Source organism: Vanessa cardui, chromosome 20 (genome assembly GCF_905220365.1).
Source record: "Vanessa cardui chromosome 20, ilVanCard2.1, whole genome shotgun sequence".
NCBI classification, from domain to species: Eukaryota; Metazoa; Arthropoda; class Insecta; order Lepidoptera; family Nymphalidae; genus Vanessa; species Vanessa cardui.
Window position 1 is genome coordinate 8,747,100 of NC_061142.1, and position 12,115 is coordinate 8,759,214.

The 12,115-nt window shown below is 36.5% G+C and overlaps 1 protein-coding gene across 2 annotated transcripts in view; it reads right to left on the reverse strand.

Moving 5' to 3' along the window:
- Nucleotides 1-12,115, reverse strand: part of LOC124538476 (homeobox protein prospero-like) — a 55,291-nt gene that overhangs the window by 14,799 nt on the left and 28,377 nt on the right. The window contains exons 2-4 of one of the 2 annotated variants that reach the window (XM_047115553.1): nt 6,216-8,002; nt 5,467-6,044; nt 4,615-4,769 (exon numbers count right to left, since the gene is read on the reverse strand). In XM_047115553.1, the coding sequence (XP_046971509.1) occupies nt 4,615-4,769; nt 5,467-6,044; nt 6,216-7,926 (2,444 nt within the window). In that variant the 5' untranslated portion in view covers nt 7,927-8,002. Of the gene's footprint in view, nt 1-4,614; nt 4,770-5,466; nt 8,003-12,115 lie in introns of both variants that reach the window. The other variant, XM_047115552.1, reaches the window with a different exon arrangement.

Below are 12,115 nucleotides of genomic sequence, written 5' to 3' on the forward strand. Positions count from 1 at the left end.
TTCCTCAAAATAGACTGTGCATTTTCATATTTTTTGTATAAAAAAATAAAGTAGGCCACTAGATAACCGGCGCATCAGGCCCCTCACATCGCGCATTTCTTGATTACCGCGATAAGTACCCCGCCTTGCGTGTTTTAATTATATTATTAACGACATGGCCGGCGAAAGGCTAATATTTTATAATGGCTGGAGTATGCAATGATATGTAAATATTCAGCCTCGCCCCGTTACAATTAGGAGCTCCGTTGCGTGTGTGCTAACCTTAACTTTCGGACTTGAAGAGACACGTTACGCAGAATTAAAAACCGACGCGTGATATTCTTTAGCTGGTTACGTTCCGAATGGAATCCTTCATCGCGGCCGTACGTCCAATGTTTTTTATTTACGAAGTCGTTCTTTTATAAGACGTGAGAGCTCGAGTGACGAGTAATTAGCAGCTTTTTAGAAGAAAAACTACTCATAAGCTTCCTCGAAAGGGTCGTATTAATTACTGGAGGTGCTCGTATGAGCGTGGCGCGATATAAATGGCCGGCCACTTGGCGCCCTAGCCTCCGCAGGCCTTATTAAAATGTTAACACGTAAATTAGACTCCACGGTTGCAGCGTATTAGCCAACCAATTAAATTTTAGAAGCAGCGCATACAATGCGAGGTGACTTCACGTCTACGTTCGAGGCATAACAGAAGTCGCGAACCCCAGCTTAGATCCGCAATATTTTCTTTACACTTGGATAACGTTTTGAGTGCTTCAATATTAAATTGCGCACTTAAGTTTTTAATTACAAAAAAATTAAATATTGAACTAAATATGTACGAAGCGAGTTAGCACGGTAAGTTAAAAAGGCATATCAAAATTGCGACGTAAGGTTGGCAACATTTCCGTTTCCGACCGTGAGAGTCCTTGCATATGAGAGATTTTATTCTCAGTTGAATTAATTAAAATATTCACATTTGATATAAGTAATTCTAATTAGTGGTGAACTTATTACTTTGTGCGATTTCGTGTTCGGTTGAATGAATCGCGATTTAAGCTAGGTCTGATTGCGACGTTATTATTGTGCTTTAAATGAAATGCGGGGTCTAAAAATGTAATTAAGTCGCATAATGGGAGATTTCGCTTTAATGCAGGACATCAGTGAGAGGTGTTACGAGTCGCGTCAGGTCGCTTGTGTGTGACGCGTTAAAAGGTTTGAGGCTCGGTTAGTCTAAGTGCAGACCCTCGTGGTACTAGTTGGATGTGTGTAAAGATTAATTGGAGTGTTGCCTATTCTAACAATTTACGCCTTCTCTGACGGGCCGGCCGCAGACCACTTCTGCGCAACTTAATTAAGCGAAATAACTTAAACGAGTCACCGTTGCTAATTAGAGCTATCGTCGTCGGCTAATTCTACGAGTGACTCTTTGTTTGCAAGCCTGCGTTTCTTTGAGTTGCGCGCCAAAGAATTTGTCTTTGCATCGACTTTGACTGAAGGATGTTTGTTTTGCCCCGAGTCTGTAAAGATTCTAGAGCTAATTTTGAGAAATACGCAAACTTTGACGACAAAAAACTTGCTGCGGTGGTTTTTTGATTGCGTAAACTGTCCACAAAATGTACCACGTCCTTAAAAACTTACTTATATTTTGTATCAGACGTAATTCTGTGATTTAAAAATATTAAAAGAGATGTTTAGAAGTTTCGTTTACAATTCTTACTCGTAGTTTGTTTGCCACTTAAAAGACTAGAGAAATCGGCTTAAGGCGCTTACACGCGCGACAAAGCGACTAAAAGACAAGGAGCTCTCGCCGGTAGAGCTCTCCAAGCAAGTACGTCAACAAGTGGCCAGTTGTGCAGCCTCCTTTCCTCCTTGAATATCAGTGTATGCCCTTACGGCGTTTTTAAGATTTTTGCGAGAATACCACAACATTTATCCAGCACAACTTCGAATCTTTTCTTTTTTTTTAAGCTTTAAAAGCAATGTTAGTGTACGGTTACTAGTATTTCATTGAAATACCTACAGTTTAACTTATTTTTTATATAATGATTGATCAGTTTTCTTAGTTATCGTTGCACCAAAAATAATTAAAATTATAATTTTATTATGTACGCTCATTAGCGCGATCTAAGATATCGTTACTCAATCAGCTAGCTATAAAAATATAACAACAAATTAATTCTCAACTTGATAAATATATATATTTTTTAATTGTTTCAACTACTTTAATTATTTCTGATTTGTATTGACTTGTATTTTTAATTAGTATTATTAATAAGCAAGTGAAACATTTGTTATTTGTTTTTAATAATTAACAGCGATAACGATTCACAATTATTTTCAACAATCGTCTACGACATGTTTGAGTAATGTTTACCTAAGATAAAAACAAATTAATTAGTGTACGCAATGATGTTGAATTTAGTTAGTTATAAATTTCAAAGGATTAGTTATCGAACAATCCTAGTAAAGTAAAGTGAGTAATCCTCGTAACGATTTGATTAAAGCTTTACAGTAAATAAACATGTATTAGAGTGACAATAAGGGCAGTGTGTACAATCGAAGACTATAAATTTAAAACGCCATCAATTCGCTGTCTTTGGACACCTTGGTTTGTAATTGCCTTCCGTGTACTGACCCCTCACCCTTTCAGTTTTCCTTTCAGATGTTTATCGCAAGGAAATGGCCGTTTTCCGTCCACAATGCAACCATTAAGGGACAATACAAATGGGGCTAGTTGTGTTTCAAATGTTTTAATATTTCTTTCAGTATTTTAAAAGACTCACTTTATTTTTTATCTTTAGTTTGGCTAAGGATTAAGCAAACATGGTTTAAGCTGTATAAGATATTTCATTGTGCTCAAATAAAAAAAAACTGATGACGAAAACATCGTTAAATAAATACCATCAGCATTTCTGATTAATATTTTAAAAATGGAATTATTTATTACGTATGTGTGTCAATGAAATAACAAGTTAGAAATAATAGAACACAAACATGTTTTCAAACGTCTTAGATAAAATTAATTAACGCTAAGTTTTCTCGCGGTTACTATAAAATATTCTACATATGCTTTATCTTAGAATACCAGGAAAACTAACGTCCGCTATAATCAATAATTCCGTGAAATACACACAACGATATTATGTATGTAAGTGTGAATAATCTTATCAAGGCTTTTACGAAGTTCTGGTATTATCTACTTAGATAATGATAATACTAGCTTGAGATATAAAAGCTGTTATATGAACAATATATCAAACTCGATTGAGGGACATTTATTGACGCGTGCGACCTTATTTCTTTGATTACATATATTTTTTATAATATAAATACTTCCAAGCTACTTTCCTATAAATAATTTTAAATATAACCGAAGTCAATCAAGTATTAACAGATATTGCGTATAAAGTGATTATATAGTAAATACAAACAAAAATAATGTTAACAATATATTTTTATATTTAATATAGAGAGGATACGTCAATTTTATATAAGGTGCAAGTTCTAGTTCTATTGCAAATAATATCTAAAAAATCGTAAGAATTAAAAAATCATTGTTAAAATATAGACTTTAAAGACATAAGTTATACGTTTCAAATTATTAATTATAGTGTTTTATTGTATAACGTTTTTTTATTGATTGTGGCCGTAGACTTTGTTTCTCTCTAGATAGTTCAGATAACATCGAGTGTTTCGGCATAGGGTTAGAGATATGCAAAGAAGGGGAAGTATGTGCTATCACGTAAGCACGGGCCATGGCAGGTGTCCCTTATCAATGGGTTGATAACGCGAAAATTAGTCGAGTATAAATCAATACCACTTTTACGTTACGATGACAATTTTATTTCATTTGTTTTGTTTCTAAGATTTTTATATTTTTTTCCGATTTTCTAAATAGTAAGCACGTGATATTACGAAAGCTATGTTTGCGTAATGTCACCTCCGTATTAAATTAAAGGCTAACAAATGTCTAGCACTGGAAGGGAGAGAAATTATATACAATTTCATCATTGTGTATTCCTTTAAACCGCGTTGTAGGTGATTTTTAACAAATAATTGTTTATATTTTTTCAAGACTATTTTTATTTTACTTAAACTTTGATTCGAATAATTTCTTTTTATTAATAACTATTGAAGTAAAAAAACTGATGAATGGTATATTAATTTGTTTTTTTTTTTATGTTGGAATCTCAATCTCAGCGTTTAATATAATTATCCTTTTCGTAACCAATAGAACAGGGAGTGACCCTATCTAAACATTTCTTAATTAGGAAATAGTGAAATCAAAAGCCCTTCTAGAGTAATTTGAACGGTAATCGAATAGAAAATAGTTTAAGAACACAATATTTCAAGATTAGTTTGTACATTTTCCAAATTTCGTTTTATAATTATAAAGGATATATCTACATCAATTGATATAGTTATTTATTGAAGGTGTTTGTCGTTTTTTAAATCTAATCCGTTAAATCCCAGAAAACGATATAAAACCTTAAATCCAAAATAAGATTAAAGTAAGTGGATAATTTATAAGTGGCTTAAGATATTTATACCATTACTTAAAGTACTACTTATTGACTTTTCGCTTAGTATTGAGGCCTTAGAATTAAAGCTTTTTATAAAAATATATAGTTAATCACATACCTGAAGTTTGAGAACCATTTCACGAGCTGCGCCGTGTTGTTCTTGTTAAACTTGATATCTGGGAAGTACATCTTGAGGACCGCGGAGCTGGGGTAGCGCACCCAGAAGAACATCAGCTTGGCTTTGCGGAGATGCATCGGCGTCAAAGTTGAAGAGTACACCGGAGTTAAGGATCAAATTGGCAAAATGTGACACAACAAATATAATGTAACAAGTAACAATAATTTGGGAAAGATTTTTTTTATAATTTTTCATTAATAATTTTCGATCCAAGGAATCAGGATTGAGAAAAAAGGTTGCGTAAATCTGATTATATCCCAGTGTTACGTAGACCGATTGAAGCACCACAAGTTCTTAATCCATTTGCATCTAATCTTATAACAAACCTTAGCAGATATCTATAGTGGCGTCTGTATATTATATTGGAATACGCACACCATATACATATGTATATATAACCTTATTATTTTTTGCTGCTAATGTACCCTTTTACAACAGACATAGAGTTCAATCTCGCAGATCTGTCTATGATAACGAGTTAGCGTACTCTGCAAGTCGATGTTTAATTAAGTTTACGGTTATTTCCTTCATGTATAGCTGAACGATAGAAAAATACAGTAAAGCGTAGAAACCACAACACTTGTGAGGCTTCAAGAATCGTATAATGTCTACTACTGGGAGGAAGTAGGTGGCAGTCGTAAGGTTAAACAATACAGTAACAGAAATAAGATATCTGTGGGCGATTACGACTGTCGCGACGAGAACTTAATAGCTGGAATTTTTAAGCGAATTTGAACTTAGAATTATTTCGTTTTTTTTTTTTTTTTTTAATATTCTATTTGAAAAGGATATAGTAGGCTGAACTCCGTCGTAAGGCAAGTCGGTCGAGTTGCAGTCCGAATGCGGGTCCTGTGCATCCATGTGATGCGGATGGTGCGGCGCGGCAGCATGGTGCGGTACGTGCGGGTGGTGAGGGCGCAGGTAGTCCGGCGACAGCGTTGCCAGGACGCGATGGTGTACAGAGTGTACCATCGAGTTTGGCAGTGGCGGCGAATCCCTCTCTGGCGCTGGAGGTGATCGTGCCAAGCCACCGCCCGCCCCGAAGAACGGCGAGTACGGCGAAAATACTTGACTTTCATGTAGCGATGGATTCGGTATCGCAACTGATGTCGGCAAATTTCCCGTTAGGAATGGTCGCGGTGACGGTGATTCCGGGAACTTGCTCTCCGGCGACTGTCCGACTCCTTCACCCAGGATCCTGCTTACGGTTCGTGGGGTGATGCGCGTGTCAGTCACCTTATGTCTCTTTTTCTTTGGTGTGACCACGAGGCTCAAAGGCTCTGATGGGTCAGGGTTCTGCTCCCGATCGAATTGTCCATTCATCGGGACGAAGTGAGGCTGGAGAGGTTTCTGCGGTGCCTGGAAAATGCCTGTAGGAATCCGCATGTGAGCACCGTGACCAGGTCCACCCGCCTCGGCGTGCAGCGGAAACGCTACGCCGCCTGGAGCACGGGGGCCATTCATATGGTTCATAAACATCGGGTTATTTGTTATAAAAGGAACGCCGTTTGGCGCGCCAGGGTGATGGACGGGTGGGTTACCTGACATTTGTCCAGACGGTCTCTCAGGCATCTTCGGCGTCGGCGACTTGTCAATCAATCGAGTAGCTCTTATTAAGTCCTTGTTCAGTTGTTCGGCTGCGGCCGCTGCTGCTTCGGACTGCTTACCCATTATTCGCCGTTGATGTACAAAACGTGTCACTATGGAATCTATGAGGCTCGTTAACGAAGCTGTGATTTCACTTTTAAGAACTTCAGCCAAGCCCTCTAGATCTGCACCAGATACTGGTCCAACCGAACCTGAGTTGCTGCGTAATGCATCCAAGCGTTCTGCTAATTCGGATGATAAAGGAGGCTTAGGAGTCTGACCCATTTGTCTATGCTGAGGTGAGTGTTGATTTGACTGTGGTCTTTGTTGCTGATTATTTTGTTGTTGTTCACTAGCCTCTTTCATTCGCGCTTCTTGTTCTAAAAACAATTTTTGACTAACGTTAAGATACATTGCAGCTGCGTTGTTAAGATGTTGATGAGTATGTGGTGGATGCATATGGTCTCCAGGAGGCAGATGTGGCATTAGAGGTAAGGTCCCATTGAATCCAGGTGGAAGGTGACCATGGGCTACAGAGTGAGCTTGAATCTTTGCAGTCATCATTTTGGTCATAACTTGTGAGAGCATATTCGGCGCTGCACTATTGGGTATCGGTGGGGGCACTTCTTTGACAGGTGAAGGAGGTTCCGATTTAGGCATAGGATCATCGTTTTGTTCTACATCACTAGAAGCACCATCGTTATCAATCGTCTCAGATTCTTGACCCATTCTATTGCACAGCTGCAAATATTTTTCTTGCATCTCTGCTAACTGCTCTTGCATAGTTCTTAACTGTGTTTTTAACGCATTCTTTTCTACAATCTTTTGATGAATGGGTGGTCGCTCACCATCGTCCTCTGAATCGTCCGACACTGTCTGTGCACTACTGCCATGGCTGGTACCATAGCGCTCTGCTGCACCGTCGTGTTGCTGCGGATGATATAATTTTCGTTTTTTACAGCCGTTCACTTGTGGTTGTTGTGGCGCAGGGCTAGCACGCATTGTCGACACAATATTTTCTACACGAGCACGTTTCACATCAAGGGGTCGTGGTGAAGAGCGCTGAGCATCACTATCACGATCCTCGGGTTCCGATTTGGGAGCGAGTAGTGGTTCTGATGACTGTTGAGTCGGTGGTGGTGAAGTTCTCGAGTCACCCGCACTGTCTAACGTCAACAAGGCATCGTCAAGGTCCGGTCGAGAATCCCTCGAAATGGGCCGTTCTGGAGACCGTTTCTCTTGTTTTGGTTCGTCGTTATTATTATTTGCAAGTACGTTGTTATTATCCGGGGAGAGTCGCATCAGCTCTTTTTTTCGGCTTTGGAGAATGTCGCGAAGAACACGGTCGCGAAGCATGTCTCCACTCGTAGCTTCATCGCCGGCATCCTCTTGCCTAGGCGCACGGCCTAACAATTCATTTAACATTTCGGCCGGCGCGTAGCAGGGACCGAAAAGGCCGAAGTGCTGGCGACCCTCAAAGATGGCGCCGTAAAGTCCGCCACTCATGTGTGCGGCGCGCGCGGGCGCGAGTCCGTTCGTCGCGAGAGTTGAATAAGAATTGCGCGGCTCACCGGCGTCCACGCGCTGTCTGACGCGTTTCTGTTTCTTCAGTAGTTTATCCGAGTAGGGCGCGTGTGAGTCGGCCTCCTCCTCCGATGACATCATAGGCGAGGCGGGCCCCAATTGGCCGGACGGGCGGCGGGCTGGGCCCCACCGCGCTACTCGAGCCGCATCGCCCGCTCTGCAACAGGGAGGGGAGCGCGATCAGCACACCTGCTCGTGCGACGTGCGGCGCGCGTCCTATCGCGCTGCCTTGCAATGTCTTAGAGCCCTAAGCTCGATTTAATGTTTTTCCTATTCATAAGTATCGTATGTTAAACAATTTAAAATTTATTGAAAATAATTTAAAAAAATGAGTAGCTACTTTCCAAAATTTGTAAACAAAACTTTTTCAAGAAGTCAATATTTTGCATACCTAAATATCAGCCGTCGTAATTACTTGTCCACTAAACACACAAACATTATACGAAATTAGTAGGTAGATGTGTAGGATATGAAGATAATTTGCCTATTTCCGTGTTTGAATAGAGATAGTTATCAAGAAATCGATAGCAAATTACCTAGGTGTTACCGGCAGTAACCGATACGCGTACAAATTAAAGAGAGTAGGTCGAAATGATGCCTTACGACTCTCTAGAAACACACGTCTTTGACATCATACTGGAATAAAACTCCAAAAAGACATCTCTCAGGCGCTCTATTGTTTTATTTGCGTTTGTATGTTCATACATAGCTTGTATTTAATAGTCTTTATGTAAGTATGTCAGCGCAGAATAGGTATTTGAAAGGTAGTTACGGTAACAGCATGTGAAAATACGTGCTGCGAACATAACAAAAGGCCGAGCGTATGTATCAACCGCATTAATTTCTTTTGGAGCGTGACTTCGTATTCATGGAGGACAATGAATCTAAAAATGTCAGAAATAATTCTGTGAGACATGCGGTGTTATCGCACGACTCCATTAAAACACGACACGATATCATTACAAGTGAATTAGGGCAAATATATGTATATTATATATTAATTACTGTATACAGGACAGTCGGTCGATTCCAATAAGAATAAATATTATGAAATTCTTATTGGTGGACCAACGTACCTACTTCTACAATATACCTACAGATCGCTATTGCCTAAATCGTGTTTCATATTCTATATTATTTTTGTGATTATATTTACCTTATTCCGTCAAAGCTTACAGAATCGTATAAGAACTATTTAGACTCATTTAGTTATGGTTTTTTTTTTTATACCTACAGATGCTATTATAAAATAGTTATGTACGAATTTTTTCGTGAAATAAAAAGTATACTATGTAATTCAAACTAATATATAAACTATATTGGTTAATAGAGCTGAAGAATGAAATTACTGTTCACATTTTTTTTTATATAATATATACATTATAGACATATAAGGTTGGATATCTATGAAATAAATTACACATTGGGTAACATAATTATTCAAATTCTATCACCGAAATCAACTTTTAATACAAATTATATGTATTGCTCATTGTAAAGTAAACAGTAAGGTTTTTTTATTTGTAATAGAGTCCATGAACCTGAGTGTCTGATGGTGTCTGAATTTAGAACGATTTTTTTCTTTAGATTGCATTGGATAATATTCAATATATAACAAAGTTTATGTCTTGAAACGGACTATGATAGAAAAATCCATTAGCAGTGATTAAATAATGACAAAATTCAAAAAAGAGTTAAGGTTTTAAGTCCATATTAATTTATCGTTTTGTGTATATTTTAAACATATATATACTTTTTGGAACGAATCTCGTTTGACGATATATTGGAGACAGTCACATCTCGCGTCTCTAGCAACATCCGGCTATTGCGCACAATGAGATGCTATCAATAGCGGATGACTTCCGATGCTGTGACCACCAGCTTGCGACGGTCACGGTACATGCGGACGTTATTGGACAGCGTTGACTTCACACATAAGTTTATATACATGTTTCATGATAAACTGCGCACAAGAAACATGTTAATTTATATTTAAAAATAGAACCACACGTGACATATGTATTCTGTCACTATTAAACAGATAAAAAATATTTCTTTTTTTTTTAAATATGACAGGCAACGTATTGTCATATTCATTTCATTTTATTTTACGATTTTATTTTTATACATGATTTTTTTCTCTGCATTCCTATATAATATATGTTACTCATAAATAAAACAGGGACATTACACTATAGTCAAGGTCCAACCCTCGTTTATTATTAAAAAAAGTCATGTATCGTAATTCCATCGTGTTGCTCGAAACAATTCCGATAATTACCGCGTCATGAATAAGCAATGCACTGTCAAACTATGACCAGGTATCCAGTGCCTTTTATACTGACCGACTATTGCATTTATTTGAAATTTAAAATGATTTCTTTGATCCTATATTACGAAGTATTGCGGCGATCGTAAGTACGAACGTTTAAAAATAGGTAAGAAGTCAAATATATTATTGTCTTTAGGAAAATTTAATTAGTAGTCATATTAAACATTTGTTTGTAATCGATTTTTTATTAAGACTTTATTTTATTTTGACAAAATGTTGGACGATGTTTCACGTGTATTTCTCAGATGATATGAATAGTTATTTTATTTTTCATGTACGAGTAGCAATTTATTTATTTAATAACATTAACCGTCAGATATAAACGGACCCCCATAAGCTGTGTAGGCATGTGCTCCCGACACGACCTGTTGATTTTCCATATCGCACGTGTAGGGGTGTACAATTCTATCAAAGGTTAAAAAAATAACAGCATTTAACACTAATCGTAAAAAAAATATCAAATAAATGAAAAGATAATTTTATATTTATTCTAAATTAAAAAAAAAAAAACCAAACAAACGAATAAGGTTTTATAATAATTATAGAAAATAAATGCCTTGTAATAATCGTCATAATTGTAGAAACTATAGACAGTTTATTTATTTTAAACTAAATATATCTTCATATATAATTTATATTGAAGAAATTTCATCCCTTATTTCTACCCCTGTTTAATTTGCCGTGACCCGACGACGTCTAATTTTTACGGAAACGTTGCTTTTCCGCTAACACACGATTCCCATGGATTGAAATATGATAAAATAAAAAATGCGCCGACTAACTTAATTCGTAGTTATTGTTGCTGTTTTTCCCTTTAAGGGCTGATTTATCTATCCAAGTAACTTTTGTAAACGTAATGATATTGTCATTTTGACAGATTGTGTAAACGATTAATTTCTTGTTGTTCAAAGCCTAACGGAGGAATTTAACTCGTATAATACAGGAGTATTAAAAACTTGAAGATTTGCTATCCTTTATTTTAGCTAATACTTATTTTTTAAATACAATATTTTGTATTAATATACCTACATTTATGGGTTTAATAGGCATTCAAAAAAAAAACATATCAAAATTTATCATTAAAATATAATGTACAATAGAATATTTAAAAAACAATTAGTAAAATGATCTTGAGCAGAGGTAATATCGAGTTTCGATTTTTTTTAAATAACCTGACACGAAAGACCAAAATTTTCTTAATACTATAAACAGATTAGATAGTACATAAATTTAGTTGTAACTAACAACTCACTATTACATTTATTTAACTACATACTTTTAATTTTTTATCCAATATAAACTTCAAATAATTCTTAAAGTACATCAATTATCGTTATGTAATGAGATCGTTGGCATATTCGTTTAATAACGTCTTATCAAACATCGTCTGAAACTTAATATGGTAGCTAATAATATGATCTTAATACGTATTAATTAAGACTATAATTATAATTTTTTTTATGAAAACAAAATGTTTTGGGAATAATGTCTGTGTGCCTTTGCTTATGATTTTAAAAAAGTACTCGGTAAAGTCTGAATAATTTCAAACTTTTAAATATTACAGTTCCAAATTTCTTTCACAGATGAAAAAAAAATAATGATGTCCAGCGTCATGTCATTGAACTCGTTACGTCCCAATCGAGCTATTAAAATAATAAGACTGCGATACTATCGTGTGGCATATGGCGATATGTACCCTCGTGGAAGTGTCCAGGAATGCGTGGGAATGCTTTCCACCCTCGCAATTACCTTTGCATTTGTTTATTGTTCTTTACTGGTGACTTATGGTCAGTTGGACCATATGGTGTAGGGGTTCATAAGACAATGATCGCAGGTGTTTGATATTTATTTGCAGTTTTAATATGTGCGTGTAAGGGGTTACAATATCTAACGTTAATTTATAACTTAGTAAATACTTTCTATTAATATAATTAATTT